Consider the following 24,854-nt stretch of genomic DNA (forward strand, 5'->3'; position numbering starts at 1 on the left):
AGGGCAGCTTTCTTATTCAGCACATTAGGCTGGGGCTATTTGGGTGCTTTATATTTTTGCATCTAGTGTAGTGATGCCGATGCTGTTAAATATGTGATTTGCCTGTCGCCTGCATTTTCAGACAAAGATCAAGAGGAACATAAACAAGCCCCAAATATACTTTATGTAGGCATTTGGCAGTATTATTTTATATGACTTGAAATTAGTGCATGGAAACTTTAAAAGAAATTGTTCATATTTTTGCAAGTTTGAAGTGTGCCGGGACTTTGTCAAATTCCCGTTAAAATAAATACGTCAATTTCATCTCCCTTCCAAATTCATTTATCTTGCTTTTTTAAAAGGTGTTTTCTACTTTACCTGATGTTTAAATTGGATTCACTCGTTTATGCTGTTCTTTGCTATATCCCCCACGTTCTTCTTAAATGAATTACTAATGACAGAGCACTCCATCATTCCCTCTCTGCAGCCACTTTAAGGAAAGCATGGTGATCTAAACCTTTTAACCTATTAAAGATGATTTTTCCCAATTGAATCAGACCCACCACAGGTGTAATAACTAATCATTTAAACTACACCTGCTATTATGTATTTTTAAGCCATTATGCGTGTTGGATAGATGATAATTCATGTTTATTGCATTGTCCGATGGATCCGTTTTGCCTACACTAGGCTGATTAATGTATTTAAAGAAATAAGAGATGCAATTTTTAAAAAAAAATTGATGGAATGCGCCAAGCACTGCATTGAGTGCACCATTAAACCCATCAGAACTTTGCTCTCTGACCAGAAATGCATATACCAAGGACTAGATTAAAAAAGCAAGGTGAAACCTGTGTGTTCCAGTGGTGGGATTCTGTTTTCTTTCTCTGTCATGGAAAATTTTGGAAGGATGAAGGAAAGGTTTCTGTTTCTGTGGGTAAATGATAGGAGCTGTGCTGTTAGCATCTTCTGCTTAAGACCTGTTCATCCACATTTCCGCTGACACCTGGTACACGTATCACACACAGCATGCAGACTACCGCATGACACGAATACTGTAATTTTCTTGTGTGAAGGTGTATTTTTTTCTCCAGGTGAAGAACAACTATCCCCATGCCATCTGAGCTGTGCAGACTGGTGCTGACCCCGGGGGCCAGTGACCGGGTACCTGTTCGTTCTCTTTCCAGAGCAGGGGCCTCACTTCCCTTTGTTTTTCTCCTTGTCTCCCATTTCTCCTCTTTCCTTTTTCCCCTCTCTTCTGTTACAGCTCTTTGTGTACTGTGGTCTTCTTCTCCCCTCCCTCTCCCTCCTCTATTCATCCCCTTTGCTTTTTTTTCCTTCTTCCATCTCTTCATTAAAATGCATCAGTGTTGTAGATGTTTGTTCGATTTCTCTTGATTTTGGTGTGGTCTGAGGAGATCTGGTTGAGGGGCTTAGGGAGTGAGTATGCTGTTGAGGGGGCTCTAGAATCTCGAGCGTTGATTTTTCTTTAGACCAGAACTGGTCCATTACTGCCGTTCATGATGGTGGTTAGTACTGTTTGCAGCGTTGGAGGGCAGATTATAACCTGTGTGGAGCTGGGCTTGGCTCTCAAGGGACACTAGTATGTCCTGTCAGTGACATGCCCAGGTCTGAGAAGTCAGGATACTGAGTTCATCCTTTAGGGGGAATGTCTAGGGTAAGCCTCCCACAGAGGGGTGACAGGGAAAATGAATACAGGATTTCCCCTGGCTTTTTTCTTTGATTTATCCTCATGTCTTTTGTTCCCGAAAAGTCTGTCTGGTCTCAGGATTTCATTCATGTAAATATGGGAAGGAGATGATTTGTAACTTGAATTTAACTTACAGTCATAGGACGTTCTGTTCGAGTCTCTGTACGACTGCTTCCCTTAGTTTGAAGGATCTTAGAAAACTTTCTTACATCTGGCCCCTTAGACATTTTTTCTTTCAACAGCTTATGAGTGCACTGCAGGGCCTGTTGACTTTATCTGTAACATGAGACCATATTATTCCTTTGGTTTGATGAGGCGAATACCAGTCATTTAAAACAGCCCCTTTCCTACCTGGGGCAGGTAGGCGTTTCCCACCCACAGGGCTGGTGTCTGGGGTGGGAAGTAGATGAGCCATGCGTAAACACACACTTTGTGTGCGCTGAGTGATGTGAAGGTTAATACCTGCAGCAGCGCCCCTTCCATCCCCTGCCTGGCTTATTTGTAGATAGGAAGATTTCATTAAATAATATTCATTACCAGAGGCAGGTAGACAATCTGTCAATCTGTCAGCTTTTAGCCATGCAACTCCAAACTTTACCCTTTGAAGGCTCTTCAGAACTCAGCTCCAATGCAGAAGCGGGGCCGGTGTGAATGGCAGTGGGTGTTGTCTTCAACATAATCCCTTCCAGTCGGGATGCCCTCAGCACTTTGCCAGGTTCCGTAGACAGCGTGGCCTTTCCCCTGCAGTTGCTTGCAGTGTCGTTGGGGAGGCAGCCTGAATATTAGAAGACGGTGTAATGCTGTCTTCAGTTATATGGTACACACTACAGGCATTGAAGAATTTAAAAGAATAGGGAGATCAGAGATGGCTTGCTAGGCAAGGCTTTGAGGAGTCAGAATAGACTATTAAAGGGCTGTGCTGATAGAGAGCGTGTGTGTGTGTGTGTACATGTGCACGTGGGGTAATGTTTAGACAGGTGGAGGCAGGAAAGGGAGGCCTTCCAGAAAGAGAGCATACAGGGCGCAAGGGCGGCGACATGGGTGCACATGGCCACACCTGCCGGAGAATGTGAGGAATCAGCTCGAATGGAGATCAGGAGGAACAGGAAGGATCATCGTAGGCCTGAAGCTCAGCAGAGGGATTAGATTTGACAGACTCAGATACAGGAAGCCAGTGAAGACAGGGAAACAACATCGCCTTTCATTTAGGTAGATTTTAAGCTTAAGAAATAACTGGTTATAAATTTGACCACAGTAGTATGCTTGTCTCTGTAGAGCTAGGAAAAACTCCTAGGATTTTTAATCTTGAAATTCAGACTATTAAAGTGAAGTTTACTTCTCTGTTTTCTCTCTTACCAGATTGCCACGGCAGTGAAGTTTCTTCAGAATTCCCGGGTCCGCCAGAGCCCACTTGCAACCAGGAGAGCATTCCTTAAGAAGAAAGGTACAGGTTCTCCAGGGCTGTGCAGCATGGCCTGCAGAGGGACTGGGGCTGGGGCAGCTGGAAGCCATGGTGCAAGGCAGGTGCTGAGCCGCCAGGACCTCCTAGAGCTGCCCACTCGTGGGGCAGTGGGGCTGAGGCAAGCACCCCCAATGGGGCACATAGGTTTCTTTCCTGACAATGGAGCAGCGAGATGACACGATTTGGGTAATTAAACACAGAGGACTCAGTCCAGTCCATCATGCAAAGGCAGCATTCAGTAGCAGAATCGGCCCATTGGATGAGACTGTGGAGGACTTCTGCTTTTTGGCCTACTCTGTGTCAGTGACCCTGGCTGCAGGATGACTAGCTTAGGTTAGGAGTTCAGCTGCTTCAATAGAGAATGAGGAAGAAAGAAATGAAGGACGAGGGAAACGAGATGACTAAACAAGGTCAGGTTAAAGGCAAGCTTGGGGTCAGTCTGATGTACAGATTGAAGTGCTAAATTAGTGGTTTTATGGTATTTCTATAAGCAGGGATGAAATGGACCCTGACAAATTCAGTATTGTCTGAAGAGACAGAATCTATTCTGGTTCTGTTGGAATTTAGGGTATTATTCTTTTTTGTAAAATGAAAACAAAAAAGAAACCTGACTTTTCACTTTTTGTACATTTAATTTTCTAGAAATCTAGGAAGTTACTTAAAGGTCCTTATATACCATGAGGGGCAAAAGTGAGCTTTCTTCCTCCCAAAGCAAAACTCTTTTTCCTTAAGAAGCTGGAATGCCAGCCTCAAAATTCTGGGTTTTGAGCTTTCAGTCATTCTTGGCTGGAATGGGTGGGTGGCATTTCCTAGCTCTGTTCCGTGATGTCCCACTGAAGGGATGCAGCAGGAACCATTGGTCCCTTCACATGATCATGTCCCTGGGCTGCACTCACAGGGTTTGGGCAGAATAAGCCCAAACATTTCACCACAGTCAGCTGCTTCGCGGCAGCCCCAAGGCTGGGTCCCTATGAGGTCCCTGTGACAGAGTTGGTGAGGAGCACTGTGCGCCTGCTGGCTGGCTGCATCGTGCCGGCCCCCCCATCATTAGCAGATTATTAAAATTTGGAGTGTGTTGGCTGGCCTTGCCACTCCGCAAGCATCATGCCATAAAAGAGTTTTTCCTTGAAATATGTGTACCTATGGGGAGTAATTAATCATAAAAGCTTAGGGATTTCAGCTCTCTCATCAAAGCATTGAAGCTGGGGAAAGCTGAGCCTAAAAGCTGAGCTGATTACCCGGGGTAACCTGAGACAAAATCTATGGTTGCCGAGAGATCCTTAGCTCCAGTATATTGTGCAATATTATAACTGCCTGATCTTCTCTTCCACCGACAATGACCAGTTAGTCCTCATTTTCTCTCAAACGCAGCTGGGTTAGAATTTCATTTGCAGAAGGTATTTAGAGCAATTTAGAGACAAATGTCTCTGGTGTTTGCTCGGCACTTCCCCACCGCAGGCTTTGCTGAGCAGTTTTAGTATCAGGAGCTCCATCTAATCTGTTTAATTTTAATAAATCCCTGACTGGGAGAGGGAGCAAAAAAAAAAAAAAAAAAAAAAAAAAAATGGAGAGAGAGAGAAACTGTGGACCAAATAATACTTCTTTTGAGTTACTTGGCTAATAATTACTGTAGAGAGAAAACTGTTTTTTGCAATTAATATTTGTTGCTCCTTTAGGAAAAAAATCCAACTGATTAATTCATCCAAGAACCATTGTACACCCTGTGCCCTGTTCCCCCACCCTCATCGGGGACTTAGCAGAGAACTGAAGAGACAAAATCCCTGCCTTCGCAGAGCTTAAATTCTAGTGGAGGGAAGGCAGACAATTAGCAAATGGGAAAATGAAATCGGTAGGTTGTCAGATGGCAAGTGCCATAGAGAATAATGAACGAAGCAGGGAGCTGGGGTGAGGAATGCCAGGGTTGGTGTGAACTGGACTGCGATCTTAAGCAACATGAATGTCAGAGTGTCTCTGAGAGGGCGGCACGTGAGCAGGGACCTGAAGATGACTGTTGGTACAGTGGACATAATTCCTTCATGACCCCTAATTTGGGTTAGAGTTTTTAGAATTTTAGGCATTTGGCATCTTGAGAGGCTATTCTTGCCCTTCGTCCTCTAAAGAGAACCACAGGAGTTTACCCCGTACTTAAACCCAGAATCTCTGAGGTTAATCACCCATCTCCATTATCCTCTAAAATGCTGCTTCAGTCAGTAATTATCCATTTCCGAGTTGAATCCCAAGGGGGAGGTTCTGGCAGGACCTTTCCTGGGCAGAGAATTCCAAGGTTTGATTGGCGTCTGGGGAAGAAAAGCCCCTTTGCAGATTTAAACTTCACTTTTAAAATTTCAGGCTGTTCCAGGGTCAGGTAGGCCTGGCACCATCTCTGATGGGGATGAGGGTGAGCATCTGCCCGGTCCCAACAGCAGTTGTGGAAGGAAGGCAAGTTGGCTCGTTGGCCATTGGAAGTGGGAGGGACCTGGGTTCTGGCACCAGTGCTCTTGTCCTCCCTGCAGGAGCCTTGCAGTGCTGGGCTTGGAGCACTGGCTCTGGGAGGGCTCTCAGCTCCTGGAGTCTTGGCTTTTCCTAGCAATGTCACTTCAGGGAATTGCAGTGGAGCACTGACTTGAATTATAATCTTGACTTTCTTTTTTTTAATAAACATCTCTTTTCTGAAAAGGCAAATCCAATTTTGTTTTTCTTTTAATATTATTTAATATTTAATATAGAAACTGAGGTCCCTGTAGTGCATGTCAGTTCAGTGGAAAATGAGGGTTACTTTAGGTGCATCAGCTGAGTTTGTTTCATTGTGAAACCGCAGCCTGGAGCAGGGCTGCATCCTGTCTGTGTTACCACTGGGTTAAGTGTTGTGCTCTCTGACTTCTGGTGGGGGCGCTCGGTGAGGGCGAGTGGGGAATGGGTGGGATAGGGATGGAAGAGCATTGGTTTGCAAAGGTCTTTCCTGTTTGTTTTTTTTTGTTTATTTGTTTTGTTTTGAGATCTCTTTCAGATGCTTTAAAGTCTGAACATGGGGCCATTAATGAGAAACATGAAGTTATTAGAATCATGTATCATTTTCTTTGAAGTTTGTACTGCCATTTTGTGTAATTTACAGCATTTCTTCCTTTTATCAGGAATATTTTGGATGAAAGAGAAAAGCACCTGCTCACCTTTGGAGTATTAGAATAAATGTTTTTGTTTTCCTTCCAACCACTTGATTGTGCAGATGACACATCAACTGCAGAATCAGCCACACATGAAGATAATTGGGCTGTGTGTGGGGTTTAAGCCCTCATAGAACCAGTCTATATATAGAAGCAATTCTTGCCAGGCAGGCATCATATCTGGGGCTTTAAGCAGGCTGCAATCCAGGAGGTTAGAGTAACGTAGAAACAGCAATACAATCAGTCCAGAAAGTTAGAGGCTTGGAAATTGTCGTCAATAGGCTTATGTTGATTTGACACCCTATCCAACCACAAAATGTTGGATGCAATCTGCTTCCAAACATGTTTGGCAGGCTGAGGATGAGGTGGGTAATAGTGATGCTTGTTTGTGAGGGGGGCGAGGTGGGGGAGGGGTATAGAGTTGTCTGTTAACTTACTCTAATGTATCTGTTGCAAAGCAAGCTTCTAAGAAAGACAAACATCCTATATTTTTCTGTGTAACCCTGCATGGTGGGGCCTGGGTGGTGTTGGCTCACACTCACACTGTGTCCTTCTCAAGTGTCTAAAGGGCTTTTTCCTCCCTCATGCAATAAATGGTCCTGGTTGGGGTGGGAAAACTAAACAAATAAAACACACCACCATACTTTCTCATTCTAAAAGGTGAAACTAGATCTTATCCTTCTACTGTTCCTGGAAGCAGAAACCCCGGTAGCAAAACCGCCTTCTTGCTGGAAATGAACTTGAAGAAACCTGACGGTCCCAACCTTGGTAGTGGGCTAGAGGTGAAGGGCTTCTCTGTAGAGTATTTCAACGGGGAGTAAATTCTTACACAGATTTCAATTTAACTCTCTTTTATTACTTTTCTTTTTTTTTATCATTTACGTCCATTTCATGAGGTAGTTTGCATGTCCTTGAATGGAATCTCGTTACCATGAAAGCTTTTTTAGCATTGATTTCATAACAGTCTTAATTTAATAGCTCCGTCATTACTGAGAAGCTCTGGGAGTGGGGCCCTGGCTTTCCAGGTCACTGACCTTTTAATTACAAACCTTGTTCTGATGGCCAGGTTATCGACTGGACAGCTCCCAGCTTGTGCCCCCAGGATGAAAACGAAAATAACTGTTTCCTCCCCCATCTCCAGGAAAAAAAAAATTGTAACCTCTTGTGTTTCTAAAATTAATTTTCTCCTTCAGCTTTACTTTATAATTAATTCTTTAATGTGTCTTAGTGAAGCCAGAAGTCTTTTCACAAAGCTTTTCTTCCTAGAGCTTGGGTCCAGCAGATAGCTTGGGGGGAGGGCACAGAGATCTTGCCAGCTCCCACCCCTTGCTTGCGTGTGGCCCATTTCCTCATCCTCAGAAACTCCTGCAGCTGAGCTGGAAGGAATAGAATTGGCTCTGTGAGGGACTGTCTGGCCCTTCTGATTTTTTGTTAACGAGACATGGAATGTGGCATCAAGGTTTAGATTCATTCCTATATTTGTTGGAGTCATTGAAGCCGGTATATCCTGGACATTTTTAAAGGAGTCCCCATTCTGAGAAAAGATAGGAGTTGAATGATTGTCTTATTGTTCCTTACGTCTCTGTTCGTTGTGGATGACTAGAGGGAACAAATGCCCTGCAGGAGTTCTACTCAGTCATGAGTGTGAACCCAGTAGGCTGATCTGGGTTCTCTCACTGACTGAAGAGGAAGAAAAACAAGAGAAGACTGGGGGCAGAATGTAGGGTGACAGCCAGTGATTCTGGTTTGCTCAGGATCGCCCTGGGTTCAACCCTGAAGTGCCCATGTTGTGAACAGCCCCGTGGTCCTGGACAAATAGGTCACCCTAGCGGTAAAAGCCTTTCTCGGGAGTGAGAGCTAACAAGGGAGACAAAACAGGTTTGCTTTTGGAACCTGAAGGAAGAAGGCAAAGTGAGAAGAGTCCTCTGGCAGCGAGTCCCGGAGAGGCCTGCCTGCATCAGCCTGGCATCTTCGGAACCCACTTCCTGCTCTTTCTCCTGTAGCCCTGCCCTGGTGTGGGTCCAGTGCAGAGCCTCTGGGGGCGGGGCCGTGCCCTGCAAGTGAGTGCGGAGCTGCTCGTGCGGAGCAGGCAGGGCTGTGTGGCAGCCGCGCTTGTTCCTGAGGATGATTGAGCATCTCCATCCATCTGTTGTGAACGGACCGTCTTCCTTCCCTGCCAGTCTTGCACCTGCATATTCGTCACCTGCTGTTTTGGCCCAGCCTATTCATCACACCGACTGGTCCCCCCTATCAATTTTCCTGCTCCCCTTGTTATCCAAACTTGTCTTGAACTCCACAGATTTTTCTCGGCATCCAGGATGAGACCTACGGCAGCTAGGCCAGCTGAATGTCGTAGAAGTGGAGATGCGCTGGCTTCCCTCTTCGGAGTGGAAACTGACAGCGTTTGCTGCCCCACGAAGGCTGAGCCCAGGGCTTTCCCGCACTTCGCCCTACGATGGGGAAATAGTGCAGAGGAGTTTATGGGGAGGGAGCACTTTTGGATTTATCCAGTTGCTTTGATGCTTTCCCTGCAACTGAAGACTGATTCTTTTCTTAAACTTGTGTGCCTGCAACAGTACTGCAAAGAAAAGCAAACTGACAAAACGACATTGGCATGTATTACTAAAAAAATTTTTACTTATTTTACTTTTTGAAAAGGTAAGGTATATACAGTCTTAAAAATTCAAACAGTAGAGAAGGATATACAGTAAAAAAAATAAGTCTTCTCATCTCATCCCTGTTCCCCACCCATTCTCTTTCGCAGAGAGTGTTGCAGTTTCTTATGTGTCATTCCAGAGAGAATCTATCCACATGAAAGCATGTTAATATTTATTACTCCTCCACAGAAACACGAATGCTTTTTAAACGCAGTGGTAGCATGTTTTACACTTCAGTTGTCCGCTTGTTATCTTGGCAGTCATTCCACATTGATACGTGCGGACTTGCTTCGTTCTTTTCAGTGGCTGCATAGTATTCCATTATATGCAAGTGTTATCCTTTTAAAAACTAGTCCCAAATTTATGAACATTTAGGCTGATTCCTGTCTTCTGCTGTTTCAAGCAATGCCCCAGTGAATATTCTTGTCGTATACGTTGTTGAATGTGTGTTGCTTTGGCACCATGTTAAAGTCAGAGCATTTTTGCATATGGGGAGCAGGCAAGGGGATATTTTTCTTGCTTAAATTTCATGGGATTATGTTTCGTAGTAAAGGAGATAAAACTTTTTAAAGATAAACATGACTATAGGTAGAAGGAAGGAAGAGGAAAAAGAGTGTAACAAATTGCTGTTAACACTTAGCACAGATTTGGGTTTTGCAGGGATGGACATTCTGGTTATGTGAAAAATTCTTGCTTGCTTTTTCTGTTTTGAGACGGAGTCTTGCTCTGTTGCTCAGGCTGGAGTGCAGTGGCCCAATCTTGGCTCACTGCGGGCTCTGTTTCCCAAGTTCAAGCAATTCTTCTGCCTCAGCCTCCCGAGTCATTGGGACTATAGACACCCGCCACCATGCCTGACTAATTTGTGTAAAATTCTCGCTTTCTAAAAGCATAATTTTTCTCCATTTTTTGAAGGGATATGGACTTATAAATTTAATTTCTGATCCAAGGTTAAACATTCAGATAAATGCAAAGCTTCAGAAACTTGAAGATTGGGATCAGCTTTTAAAGGAAATATGTGTTCTAGTTTTCTTTCATTGTTCTTGGATGTTTTATGTGTCCTAAGCTGTTGGTTGGGTGGTCAGCCTTTATTCAGTACCGGTTGTGTACAGAGTATTATTACATTAGGTACTTCATGAAAGAACGGTGAAGTACTTGTCTTTTATAGTACAAGTGGCTCATTAAGGAGGTGGGAATAGAAGCTGAATGCTTATCAGTGGTACCCATATGCAGCTATGGAATAGAGCGGTATCTCAGTTAGAAGTCAGTAGAATTGGACAGGGAGAGGCAGGTGTGTAAAGCTCACTGGAGGACTGTGAGCTACTCAAGAATGATCTTGCTCCCTTCCTCCTAGTGTCTTTAGCACCCAGCCCAGTCAGCCCTCAGTCAGAGTCTAATGAATGAATAAAGGACTAAATGAAGGGCTGACTGGAATTAGAAGACACCAGGAAAATTTTCAAAAGGAGCCCAGGATTTTATTTATGTATTTATTTTGGTCTACGGTTTATGTATTTGTTCAACCCTAGCATACCTGTAGTTTTAGAATTGCCAATCAATATGTCTTTACCAACTAGAGTGTGGTGTTTATATGCAGTTCTTTTTTTTTGTTGTTGAGATGGAGTCTCGCTCTGTCACCCAGGCTCGAGTGCAGTAGCGTAGATCTCGCCTCACTACAACCTCCGCCTCCTGGGTTCAAGCAATTCTCCTGCCTCAGCCTCCCAGTAGCTGGGACTACAGGCATCGGCCACCTCGCCCAGCTAATTTTTTGTATTTTTAGTAGAGAAAGGCTTTCACCACTTTGGCCAGAGTGGTCTTGAACACCTGACCTTGTGATCCACCCTCCTTGGCCTCCCAAAGTGCTGGGATTACAGGCCTAAGCCACCATTTCTGGCCTGCTCAGTTTTGACCTATTGAAGGAGGCAGTGGGCATAGAGAGAGAAGAGCAGGGAAGGGCTTTGTTAGTGAGGGGAGGCTCAGGCAGAGATGCATGTGCCAGTAGCTGGATTGGTCCGTAAGAAGGAGAAAGAAGGGAAGAGAATTGAGGCTGGTGAGACAGGCAGTGAGGGAAGAGCTGGGGTTAGGACCCAATATTGTATATATAAATAACGGTATTGTCTAGGCCGGAATGCAGTGGCATGATCATAGCCCACTGAAGCCTCGAACTTCTGGGCTCAAGTGATCCTTCTGCCTTAGCCTCCTGAGTAGCTGGGACTACAGGCACGTGCCACTACACCTGGTTAATTTTTTCTTGAGTTGTTTTGTAGAGCTAGGATCTCACTATGTTGCCCAGGCTGGTCTCAAAATCTTGGTCTCAAGTCATCCTCCTGCCTTGCCTTCCCAAAGCATTGGAATTACAGACATGGGTCAGACAGGCACTTGGCCCATGGAACACTGAGAAACTCTATTTGAGGAAGTTTACTCTCCACTCTGTATTGAAACTGACTTGGCCTGGCAATAATAAGACCAGCCACAAAGATGGTCCTGGTGAGTCTGTCTTCAGGTGTGGGGGATCTGGGCGCGGTTATTGGCAGTAGAAATGGAAATAGAAATGACGGCATATTTATTTAGACAATTCTACAGTTTACAAAACATTCTCACATAGTTGATTTTTTCACTATGATCCTAGTATGTAGTGAGCAGGTTAATGAATATTTGTTAAATGAATGAATACGTTATTTAATGAATCTCAGAGTAGCTCTTTTCTCCCATTTTACATAGATGAAGAAATTGAGGTTTAGAGGGGCTAAGTTGAGCTAATAAATGGCAGAAATAGAACTAGAATCTATGCCTTCTGACCAGGGTTCTTTGAACTATACCACGTGCTTTCTAGAGAGGAAGGACAGAACCACAGACGTTACGGAAGAAAGAGTAAGCCATGCTGAGGATTGGGTGTGTGTGGCAAAGGGATGGACTGAAGACCACTCTCAGTGTTGTGTTTTTTTTGTAAGCAGCTTTATTGAGGTATAATTGACATACAGTAAACTACACGTATTTAATGTGTGGTTTTAAAAAGTTTTGACATATGTATAATTGGGAAACTATTATCATAGTTAAGATAATGGACATGCCCAGCATCCCCAAAACTTTCCTCTTGCCCCTTGGTAATCCCTTCTCCTTGTGGTCCCTCCCCACCCCGTACCCTGGTTTGCAAGTACGCACTGGTCTGCTATCAGTATTTAGTATAGATTAGCCTTTTTTTTTTTCCCCCCTTTTTCTTTTTCCGAGACAGGGTCTTACTCTGTCACCTGGGCTGGAGTGCAGTGGCCTGATAATGGCTCACTGCAGCCTTGACCTCCTCGGGCTCAAGTGATCCTCCCACCTCAGCCTCCTGGGTAGCTGGAACTATAGGCACACACCACCAAACCTGGCTAATTTTTTTGGATTTTATAGAGACAGGGTTTCATTATGTTGCCCAGGCTGGTCTTGATCTCCTGGGCTGAAGCAATCTGCCCACCTCATCCTCCCAAAGTGCTGAGATTACAGGTGCGAACCATTGCACCTCGCCCTAGTTTGCATTTTCTAGAAACGTATATAAATGGAATTGTACAGTATGTACTCTTTTTTGGTCTGGCTTTTCTACTCAGCATAATTATTTTGAAATTTAGCCATGTTGTTGTATATATCAGTGGTTTGTTCCTTTTTATTGCTGAATATATTCCATTATATGGCTATACTACCTATTGATGGACATTTGGGTTGTTTTCAGATTTTGGATATTAAAAATAAAGCTGCTGTAAATATTTATGTATAGATCTTTGTAAGGACGTATAATTCCTTTTCTCTTGGGTACACACATAAGGATGGGATATCTGGTTCATATGGTAGGTGTGTGTTTAACATTTTAAGAAACTTCTCAACTGTTTCTGAAAGTGGACCATTTTATATTCTCACCAGTCACGTATGAGTGTATCAGCATTTTGAGCCTGGAGAACAGGAAGATGATGGTGACAGATTGTCTAGTAACGAAGCCACTTGGCTTTGGAAATATTTTTCAGAGTGACTAAACAGTAGGTCATGTTTGGACTACTTCAGCTTTGGAGACAACAGTGCACAAACTAGCTGGGTTAGAATCCCAGTGTCACCACTTTTTAGCTGTGTGGTCCTGCATAAAATACTTAACTTCATGGTACTTTGGTTTCTTTTTCTGTAAAATGGGATTAATGATAATATTTACTGCAAAAGATTCTTGTAAGAATTAAATGAAAATTGGCTGAGTACAGTAGCTCAAGCCTGTAATCCCAATACTTTGGGAGACTGAGATGGAAGGAAGGATAGCTTTAGATGGAAGGATCGAGACCAGCCTGGACAACACAGTGAGATCCTGTCTCTACAAAAAATTTAAAAATTGGCCAGGCGCAGTGGTGCACACTTGTAATTCCAGCACTTTGGGAGGCCGAGGTGGGCGGATAACAAGATCAAGAGATCGAGACCATCCTGACTAACATGGTGAAACTCTGTCTTTACTAAAGATACAAAAATTAGCTGGGCATGGTGGTGCATGCCTGTAGTCCCAGCTACTCGGGAGGTTGAGGCAGGAGAATTGCTTGAGTCTGGGAGGGGGAGGTTGCAGTGAGCCAAGATTGCACCACTGCACTCCAGCCTAGGTGACAGAGCAAGACTCTGTCTCAAAAAATAAATAAATAAATAAATAAAAATTAGCTGGGTGTGGTGGTGCATGCCATTGGTCCCAGCTATTTGAGAGGCTGAGGCAGAAGGATCGCTTGAGCCCCAGAGTTTGAGCTTACAGGGAGTTATGATTGTGCCACTGCACTGTAGCCTGGGTGACAGAACAAGACACCATCTCAAAAAAAAAAAGTGGGGGAAGAATTAAATGAAAATGATTTGAAAAGTGCTTAGCGGAGTGCCTGGCACTGAAATAAGGGCTTAATTGATGACAATGATCAACAGTATATGTTCTCTTAGAAGATATAATCTAAATAGGCTATAGTTAGTTTACTATAATGTTACGTTAAAAAAAATACTTATTTGTATCATAAGAATTCATGCATCAGGAACCTCTTGGGGGAATTTTGAGCAGAGAGGGATTTAATACAGGCAGTTAGGCCTGAGCAGTGGCTTACGCCTGTAATCCCAGCACTTTGGGAGGCCCAGGCGGGTGGATGACTTGAGATCAGGAGTTTGAGACCAATCTGGCCAACATGGCAAAACTTCGCCTCTACTAAAAGTAGAAAATTAGCCAAGCATGGTGGGGCACGCCTGTAATCCCAGATACTCAGGAGGTTGAGGCAGGAGAATTACCTGAACCCAGGAGGTGGAGGTTGCAGTGAGCCGAGATTGCACCACTGTACTCCAGCCTGGGTGACAGAGCAAGACTCTGTATGTACTATGCTTTTTCCTATGTGTGCATAAATTTATACATTAGGTACACTAAGAGATTGACAGTGGTATCTAATAATAAAATTAAACAGTTAAAACAATATGCTGTCATAATAGTTATGTGACTGGGTTCACCCCTTCTCCCAAATTATTTTATTTTCAGGTAACTGAGACTACAAAAAGTAAAACCACAGATAAAGGGAGATTACTGTGTATATGTGACGGAAGGATACTTTTATACTTTTCTAGTCTATTATTATTATTTTTTTAGAAGACTTGGGCTTTTGTTAACAACTGTAGTTATGTATTTACAGTTTGTCCATGAGATAAATATTGATGTATTCTGTATCATCACTGGCTTTCTGAGATGATTTTAAGAAAACTTGTCGGCCGGGCGTGTTGGCTCACACCTGTAATCCTGGCACTGTGGGAGGCCAAGGCGGGCAGATCACCTGAGGCCAGGAGTTTGTGACCTCTCTGGTCAACATGGTGAAACCCTGTCTCTACTAAAAATACAAGTTCCAGCTTATAGTTCCAGCTACTTGGGAGGCTGAGGCAGGAGAATTGCTTGAACCCCGGAGGCGGAGGTTGCGGTGAGCCGAGATCATGCCACTGCACTCCAGCCTGGGCCGCAGAGTGACACTCTATCTCAAAAAGAAAAAGAAAAGAAAACTTGTTACTCTTATCTGGCCTCACTTAGGGATGGAAGTTCTTTTAATGAGATTTATCTGCTAAGGGTAGACAAGAGAGTTTTCACCGAAGGGACTGCATGATATGCGGGTTTATTGGAACTGTTGGAAAATGTTAGAAGCAGGGATTTTTGAAACTTAACATAAGGTATAACATAAGGCAGTCTCTACTGAAAAACATTTTATGTTGATTGGACTGTAATTAGAAAGATTTAAAAATAACGTTGGATAGTATTCATTAATTTACCAATCCATTGTTATATTCAACATTTTTGAGCTGATGTCTTTTAAAAATAAGTTTATCTGTTGGGAGTGGTGTATGAATTAGTAATTGTATGAATAGGAAGTATTCTTATCTTTGTATAAGATAATGTGCTTCTGTTTTAAATTTATTTTTCACTATAGATAGGCTTGTGAGGTTGGTCAGTGTCCACAGCTTGATCTTCTTTCCATTTGAACTAAGTAAAGGTAACTCACTAACGGTCCTCAGTAAACAGAGTGATGGGGCAAGCAAGCTTATACTGAAATTGTGCTGAGAATTGAACAACTCTAGCAAACGTTTCCCTTCCAACTTCAAACAGACTTATTTAGTTTCTTAAACATCCTGATGGAGCTGATCTCCTCAGACTGCTCCCCTCTCATCAGACAGAAGACTTGGGCATACTCTAATCTCTTACTGTTAATTATTCTTTTTAGTTTTAAAGCCCTTTAAAGTAATCTTTCTGTAATTAGATTGTTGAGTAGATTGTCTTTAGTAATATGGTGGTCTTAAATTTTGTGTGGATTTTCAGATTGTTAAATGATTGCAGAGGCTTTCATTCACGAAGTTGGAAGTTTACTATACATGGTATTTCAGGGAAAAAATCATGACCCTCTATGATAAATTAAATATCACAACCACATAAATGTCATCTTTTCAATGAAATTGAAAGTGCATAGGAATGGGACTCTTTTCCAGTCTGTTTTTGGCTTTAAGCTGTAAGAAAAATATTTTAGCACTGACAGTGGTAAACCTACGAAGCTAAAGAACAAAGGCATACTTTCCCCAGCTTTGTGAGTCACATTCGGAATTGTGAATTAAATTATTCTAATTGCAAAATTTGGGGTCTTGGCTGAAAGAACACAGGTTGAATTTGAAGAAGAGGCAGTTAGAAAAATCGGTGTAACTTTCACGTGAAGATAATTTGCACAGAATGCAATTGAAAGAGAATAAATATGGAGCTCCATGATGTCCTCCTTGAGTCTATTTCTGATATATACTTACTTTTTTTTTTCCCCAAATCGAAGGCTCTCCTTTAAGCAGTCCTGAAAAGAGGAGACAGTGCTAAAATAGAAATAAAGGTTTAGTATCTCTGATCCAAAATGATTGGGACCAGAGATGTTTCAAACTTTGGATTTTTTCAGATTTTGGAATATTTGCAGAATATCGTATTGTTTGAACATCCCTAATCCGAAATCCTCCAATGAGCATTTCCTTTGAATGTCATGTCAGCACTCAAAAAGTTGCAAATTTTGGATCATTTTGGATATCAGATTTTTGAATCAGGGATGCTCAACCTGTAACAGGTAGAAATAACAGAAAATAACAGAAATAATTGAAAATAGCACTGTTCTTTAGAAGATCTTAGTACCTTATTTGAAAAGATATTTACTATTCATTCATCATCATCCATCCATCCATCCGTCTTTCCATCCAACAAGTGTTTATTGAGTTCACACATCTTACAAGGCATGGTGCTGGTCCTGGGAGTGAGGATGTAATGTTACCATTTACATAAACAGAGGTCTGGGGTGGAGACCGACTCCCCAGAAATATGAACAAACAAGCAGAATACTTACAGATAAGCAAGGTGCTATGAGAGAGTATAACGGAGAGGGTGCGGTAGGTTTGCTCTGGGAAGGTTGCTGAGACCAGAAGAATGAGAAGTGGTTCTGTGAAGAATGAGAGTGCCGGGGTAGAAAGGACAACAAGCTCAAAGACTCCAAGGCAGGAAAGGAGCTTGATCTGATCTAGGAACTCCTGCAGTAGTGAGTGAAAATGAGAGTGACGTTTTAGAGCTTCCATCTGGTGATGTGATGGAAAATAAAAGTTCTATTCTCCTAGGCTAGAATTGTTCATGTCAGCTATGACCAAGTTCAGCTCTGTTCACCAAGCACTCCTAATCTGCTGTCTGCCAGGTGCTATAGTAAGTGCACTGGGGACATAAATGGTCCACACCCTTAGAGAACTTGGTGATGAGGCTGTAGAAGCTACTAGTAATACAGATGTTTTAATTTACAGGCAAGCCTGAGATAATATGGTACAGACTATATAATAGCCACTGGCATGTGTATTTCGCTTTACAGCTCAAAAGCATTCACACATACATTTGCCCATTTAATTTTCATTTCCTCTAAAAGTAACCTAAGTCATTTCCTCAAAAAGTATAAACATGGGCTTATGAGACATATGGAAGCCCACCCAATTTGAGGAGCAGGTCTCTGTCATCACTGAGTTGAATTTCAGGTGTAGCCTGCGCCTGTGGACCTGGGCTCTCCCCTTGAAGAATCGCATTATAGAAATGAAGTCTAGAATGACCACAGAGGTGACTTATTTCATCTATACCTTTTCATATACATTTCAGTAATTATTATGCTACATAGGAAGTGGATTTAATTTGGAGTTTTTCTTGCTGCCTTCCATGAGGGCTTTAATGCAGAGCTTTAATCCATTCTTGCGTGTGAAAATAGGAAGTCTTGGACTCAAGCGTGGCTCTTAAGTAAATGCTGTTGACTTTGTTGTTTTGTATGGATGCTTTTATCAGGACAATAAAGGGTAAATAGGGTGATCTCTGCTCGTGTGGAGAGGTCGAATGGTTACATTACACAATCTTCTAGAGCATCTTGCAGCAAATACATGGGTTATATTAAAAATTGCAATCATATCATTTTTTATAGTAAATTGCTGACCTTATGCAGTGGAATCAGCTTTATTGAATTTCGCCAAAAATGCGTTTATAATTCTGCCATACACACATGATATTCATGTCCTTGCTGTCCATGTGGAAATGTCCCTTTTTATGATGTTAAACAAATTAAATCGACTTTCTCCTGTGCTGCCGTGCCTCACCTTTAAGATCCATTCTCAGGAGTCGAACTTCCATGAAGCGGAGCTCATCTCCATTAGCGCAGGTGTCATTACACAGAGCACCCGAGGCTGCTGCATTAGGCAGCTTTATCCCAGCAGCACGGATTCGGCTTGGAGATTCTTTAGAGGTGGCTCGAGGGCAGTAAATGTATCTCACGCACACTGCCTGAACACTAACAAGGTCTTACCATAATTACTCTGTTTGTTTTGGGGAAATGGTAGTATTCGTTTAAAAGGATTTCATGGTGAACCAAGCATATATGTGTGTAGTTCGCTCTTGCTATTCACTTGTGAATGATTCATTGTATAAGTTTTATCTTAAACCAGTTTTTCTTTAATTTTCTCCAGCTCTACTCCCTTTCCAACAAATGTGGTATCAGGAATACAAATTAATTTTAATGTGAGCCTAACAAAAATACAATCAGAAAGTTATGGCCGGCATAGTGGCTTATGCCTGTAATCCTAGCACTTAGGGAGGCTGAGGCAGGTGTGGAGTTCGAGACCAGCTTGGCCAACATGGTGAAACCCCACCTCTACTAAAAATACGAAAATTAGCCGGACGTGGTGGCAGGCACCTGTAGTCAATCCCAGCTACTCAGGAGGCTGAGGCAGGAGAATTGCTTGAACCTGGGAGGTGGAGGTTGCAGTGAGCTGAGATCATTCCAGTGCACTCCAGCCTGGGCGACAGAGTGAGACTCTATCTCAAAAACAAAACAAAACAAAACAAAAACAAAAAAGAAAGTTATATTGCATACTTAGATGAAATGTAAACATTGAAAAGATCTGCTTTTTAGGATTCATTTGCTCTGAGTTTGTTCATGTCTGTTATCTATATATCTATATTTATGTTTGTATAAATTGTTGGTTCCCAGTTTAGCACAAAGAGGCAGTATGATTCACTGGAAGAATAATCTATTCATCCATTTACTAATTATTAAATATCCATTTCCTCTATGCGCCAACATTTGTGCTAAACATTAAAAATACAAAAAGAAGGCTGGGTGCAGTGGCTCACATCTGTAATCCCACCACTTTGAGAAGCTGAGGCAGGCAGATCATGAGGTCAGATGATCGAGACCATCCTGGCCAACATGGTGAAACCCTGTCTCTACTAAAATACAAAAAATTAGCCGATCATGGTGTTGCGCGCCTGTAGTCCCAGCTACTCGAGAGGCTGAGGCAGGGGGATTGCTTGAACCCAGGTGATGGAGGTTGCAGTGAGCTGAGATCATGCCACTGCACGCACCACTGCACTCTAGCCTGACAACAGAGGGAGACTCTGTCTCAAAAAAAAGAGAAGATTTAATATTTGTAGTTTAGTGAGGTTCCATGATATATAAACAGATGTGGTGTGGGTGATAAAATGTTATAGGTGCTATAATAGGTATCTGAGTGGAGGCCCAGAGGAGAGAGTGAACAGTTTTGTGGTAGGGGAGAGAGCTAGTGAGGAAGAGTTTAAAAGGTACCTCCGTTCACGGAGGACGCCCTCTTGATCCGAGCCCTGCAAGAAGATAAGTTGTTTTTAAGGTCCGAAGTGAAGTGGTGACTTTTGTCCATACAGAGGAGGTGATGGAGCATGCCACTAAGGCAAGAGATGGAGGAGACAGCTTGGCGAGTTGGAAAGGTGGGCAAAGGTGGGATCAGGGAAGACCTGGCATGTGTTACCTCAGGAGTGTGGATTTTATTATGTGGACAGTGGAGAAGCCATGGAAAAGTTTCATGTGGAATAATAAGTTTCATACTAGCGTTTCAGGAAGCTCTCTCTCGAAGGTGGGGAGGGGAATGATGGATGAACCAGGGCAGTTGTGGGGATGGAGAGGATGGATTAGAGAGTGAGGAAGGGCCGGGCGCGGTGGCTCACGCCTGTAATCCCAGCACTTTGGGAGGCCGAGGCGGGTGGATCACGAGGTCATGAGATCGAGACCATCCTGGTCAACATGGTGAAACTCCGCCTCTACTAAAAATACAAAAAATTAGCTGGGCACGGTGGCGCGTGCCTGTAATCCCAGCTACTCAGGAGGCTGAGGCAGGAGAATTGCCTGAACCCAGGAGGCGGAGGTTGCGGTGAGCCGAGATCCCGCCATTGCACTCTAGCCTGGGTAACAAGAGCGAAACTTCGTCTCAAAAAAAAAAAAAAAGAGTGAGGAAGTAGAATCTCCTGGAATTGGTGGCTGAATGGATACAAGAGTGAAGAAGAGGGAAGAGTCTGGGCTCAATGTCCAGATTTTTGGCCTAGGGAGCTGGAATGGAGGATAGCAGATAAAAGAGTGGACCGGGAGTGAGAGACGCTGTGAGGAGAGAAGGCCCAGAGGGAGGTGCGGGGGACCCTGTCACGTGGTTAGTGGTTATGCAGAGGTGGAGGGCCCACAGTCAGGCAGCGGCGCTGGCTTCTGCCTTTCAAAGTTGCTTCCACAGGGTGACTGTTAGGCTTGCTCTTTCACGCGGACATTGTTAAGTGGTTTCACTGAAATTTGAGACTCTCTGAAGAGAGGGAAGATGGCATTTGTGAAGCAAGTGTTATTTTATCTGGAAATGATTTCTCAGTGATAAGCCTGTCACTCTGCCTCCTGGTGAAGTCTGCTTCTCCCTCCAAGAAGAGAAGGTCCCACTGAATCGGGTCATGGTCACAGTGGGCCACTACTCCCACCTTCTGCTGAAAACAACTTCCGAAAGTTCCTCTCCCCTCCTTTGTTGTCTGTTTCCTCAGCTGCTCTTCCCCGAGTTTGTTCTTCTCTGTTATATCTGCATGTGTTTTCACTGATCTTCCTGTGACAGTCAACCTGTTTGCTGATCTGGCCTCGGCAATTTTTAGGTCTTCCCTGCACACCACATGATGTGACGGTTAGTTCCCTGACCTTGCAGATGGTTTTCTGGTAGCAGATGGTCTTTGTGCTACCTTTACTCTTACAAATCAATGGAATCAGAAGGTTACAAAATGTGTGGAGCTAAGGCAGAAAGCCTAAAGGGCAGACTCTCCAAAAGGGAGGATAAAAAAGACGATCAGGACATCAACTGACTTCCTGGGAGATCCCAGAGCACACGCAGAGTCAGTGAACTCCATAGTATGCATTCCAGGTCACCTGGAAGAGGCAGGGAGAAGGGCATTTTCACTTCTTGAAGCTGCTGCTCCTCTGCTGGTCCAGCCTGATCTTAGAGCTTTCTTGGCACTGCAGCTGTGGTCAGGTCTTCCTCTGAAAAGACCGTAGGCTTCAGATGCCCACGCAGAACAGTACAGATCTAATGCCTGGGGCTGAAGGTGGACCTGGTTTGGCCATGAATTATGATCTACAGCTTTGAAAGCGTATAGGCTGTACACCTTTTTTTTTTTCCTTTTTCCTTCTTTTTGAGACAGAGCCTCACTGTGTCATCCAGGCTGGAGTGCAGTGGTGCAATCTTGGCTCACTGCAACCTCCATCTCCTGGGGCTCAAGCAGTCTTCCCATCTCAGCCTCCCAAGTAGCTAGGATTATGATGCATGCCACCATGCCCAGCTAATTTTTGTAGTTTTAGTAGAGATGGGGTTTTGCCATGTTTCACAGGCTGGCTGTACCCTTTTTAAAAATGAAGCCTATCTGAAAGCGAGTTGCTTCTTTGGAGGCATCTTCCTCAGTCTGCTTTTGTCCAGCTTTCCCATGGAAAGCAGCCTCCTTCTTGATCTGGGGCTGTGGCAAATCATATGCTGGCCATTTTGGGAACACATCCCATCCCTTCCCAAAACCACCCGCAGGACCGACCCCACCCACCAATAACACCTTACACCAACCTGCCGTGTCTCTTATTGCCCATTCCTGTCGGGGACAGTCACTGTATCGGTCGACTTTGGTGAACTCTCACCTTTCCTATTTGCTATTTTTTAATTTACAAATTTTAAATTAAAAAAATTTAAATGAAAGGTATTGTTACCCACTCATTTTTGGTAACTCTTCAAGACACTGACCTGAAGAGCCTTCCTTCTTCCTTACACACAGAGATGTGGGGAGAGATGAGGAAAATGACGGAGGAAAACAGTCTAAAAATGATTTGCAGTGTAAAATAAGGGAGGGAAAAACGAATGTTTGAGGAAACCCAAAAAAAGCACCTCTCATTACAGTAATTAAGCGGCAGCGTTTAACCTATCAGAATGTGCTGCATATGTGAGAGACAGGCAGGGAGCTCTGTGTTTGAAATTAGAGCTGTAATCCTTGGGGAAGAGAATAGTTAAATAATTTGTTTTTGAGGTGCGAGAGCAGAGCTGGCAAGGTGTGAGTGTATGTGCCTCTGTGTGTGTGTGCATGCGCCTGTGGGTGAGGGGCCGCGGTGCCTGTGTTTACCAGGAATACCCTGGAGGTCGATATTTATCAGCACCTGTGTGCTGTCAAGAAGCACACAAGCTGCTGTTGCCCGTTCATTAGGTTTTCAGCAGAGTCCGGGCCTCACCTGTGGCCAGGCGTTGCATCATAACAGCAGAACTTGCTTCATTCTGGCCCTCTGGGACACACAGGAATAGATTTGAGAGACAGGATGAGACATACAGAGAAAGACGCAAGCATGAGGAGAGGAGGAAAGCCGAATGATTCTGGAGAACGTCTGTGGCACAGGCACTGCTGGACAAAGCGTTCCATCTCAGTGGCTGGCACTGCGGAGCCAGTGTGGGCATTCCACTGAGCACGAGGCGAAAGGGGCAACCCAGAGGCCTGCCGCTGAAACCCCCTTCTGCAGGTGTCCCCTGCCAGTGCTCAGGGCTGTCGGCAGGGCTCCTCCTCTGCCAGGATGAGGGGTTGGGATGATGGGTTCACGGTGTCCTGTCTGCCCTTTCAGCAGCATAACTTTTGTCTTTCCGGGCTCCTGGCTGGAGCTTGTGATACTGCGAATGTGCTGCCCCTCTGGAATCTGCAACACGTCTCCCTGTGTATCCCCAGAGCATGGCAGCTGCGATCAGAATTCCACAGGATGGGACTGATGAGGATCCATGCACATCCGTCCCTGTACCCCTCATTAGGGAGTTGGGTCGGGGGGTGCCTATCTGCACGTGTTCTTTTTCCGCTCAAGCTCTGTCGGTCTCTGTGAAGGGTTTCTATTACACTAATAAGGAGCCCTGGGGACGCTGGCAACAGTGCGATAATCGTCCCCTTGGAGGGCTAGAGGCAGTCGGTGTGTGCTGACCTCATCCTGGGGGAGTGCTGATGAAACTCTGGCTTGGCCTTGCTGCCAGATGTTGGGGGCTAGGGGACAAGGTTGCTGGGGTGTTTCTTCTATGGCTTCATTGTTACTAGGCTTGCTTGTCTTTGGGGCATTTCATCAAAACTTCTTTAGTTTTCCTTAAGAACTTTGAAGAGCTGATGAGCCTGATGGAAAATTTTCTGTAATAACTCAGTGCAGGAACACACTTCACAGATACCAGCTAATTAATCCTCAGAGCACCCTGGGGACAGGGGAGAGTAGGTAATGGCACTGGTGATTTTTATCCCCATTTTATAGACTGAGAGACTGAGTCACCTGGAAGAATCTGTGACTTGGGCCAGAGGGAGGGCACAAATCTGGAAGCTGAGGTTAGAGTGCTTTGCCTGTTGGCCTCTCTTGGGACTGTTATGTCTTACCTTGAAGTCATTTGACTAAGTCATTAAGTAAAGTCAGTCACCTTAGATTTTGCCTCTTCTCTCATCTTTTTTTTCCCCCACTTGATACGAGGTCTTAGATGTAACTGGTATCCATCAATACAGATCCCTAGCATCAATTGTAGTAACTGCCTTGTGTTCTGCTGAAAATATGTGCCGTAATTCATTGTAACCAGTCCCCTTAATGGACGACTAGATTATCTTCATTTTTCACCATCACAGCAACTCTTCTTTAAATATTCTTGGGAAATAGGTTTTACTTTTGTGATTACCTTTGTGGGGTAAAAACCTCAGAGTTAGGCCAGGCGCAGTGGCTCATGCCTGTAATCCCAGCACTTTGGGAGGCCAAGGTGGGCGGATCACCTGAGGTCAGGAGTTTGAGACCTGCCTGGCCAACATGGTGAAACCCCGTCTCTACTAAAAATACAAAAATTAGCCGGTGTGGTGGTGGGCGCCTGTAATCCCAGCTACTCAGGAAGCTGAGGCAGGAAAATTGCTTGAACTCGGGAGGCGGAGGTTGCAGTGAGCTGAGATTGCCCTACTATACTCCAGCCTGGGCAACAGAGTGAGAGTATCTCAAAACAAAAAACAAAAAACTTCAGAGTTGCTAATCTTAGGTTAAAGAAAATAGATTTGTTTTCATTTTAATGTGCGTTGCCAACCTGTGCTTTAAAAAGGTGATTTCAGCTTACAGCCTCAACACCAGTGGCCCAGTGCTCTGAGCACAAGTCTCAAACGTCCATGTCGTCAAGTTCACAGTTCCTTCTTTTGGCTAAGCATGGAAAACCCTTCCCACTGCAAGGGCACAGAACTATTTGCCTGCCCCCCACTTTTTTTTTTTTTTTTTTTTTTAATGATTTTAGTTTTCTTATGGAATTTTTTGTTGTTAGTTGAGTAACAGGGAATATGACTTTATTTTTTCCTAGTGACAAACTGGATTGTCTCAGCACCATTTATAGAACAATTTATTTCTTTCACCACTCATTTGACATGTCACCTTTTTCATCTAAATTCTTAAATATACTGATGTGTGATTAGGGACATTCTATTCTCATTCATTGCTATGCTTGTCTGTTGTTATGCTAATACTGCAATGTTTTTATTATTGTAGATTTGTTACAGATTTTATTTGTTACTTTTC

At 43.8% G+C, this 24,854-nt stretch overlaps 1 protein-coding gene across 3 annotated transcripts in view; it reads left to right on the forward strand.

The window, feature by feature from the left end:
* The window catches only part of PEX14 (peroxisomal biogenesis factor 14), a 148,224-nt gene that overhangs the window by 54,094 nt on the left and 69,276 nt on the right, over positions 1–24,854 (forward strand). For 2 of the 3 annotated variants that reach the window (XM_012473609.1, XM_012473611.3), the window contains exon 3: positions 3,050–3,134. In XM_012473609.1, coding sequence (XP_012329032.1) covers positions 3,050–3,134 — 85 coding nt within the window. Of the gene's footprint in view, positions 1–2,729; positions 2,900–3,049; positions 3,135–24,854 lie in introns of those variants that run through there. The other variant, XM_012473610.2, reaches the window with a different exon arrangement.

Source organism: Aotus nancymaae, unplaced genomic scaffold (assembly GCF_030222135.1).
Source record: "Aotus nancymaae isolate 86718 unplaced genomic scaffold, 86718_ANA_hifiasm-v0.15.2.pri h1tg000053l, whole genome shotgun sequence".
NCBI classification, from domain to species: domain Eukaryota; kingdom Metazoa; phylum Chordata; class Mammalia; order Primates; family Aotidae; genus Aotus; species Aotus nancymaae.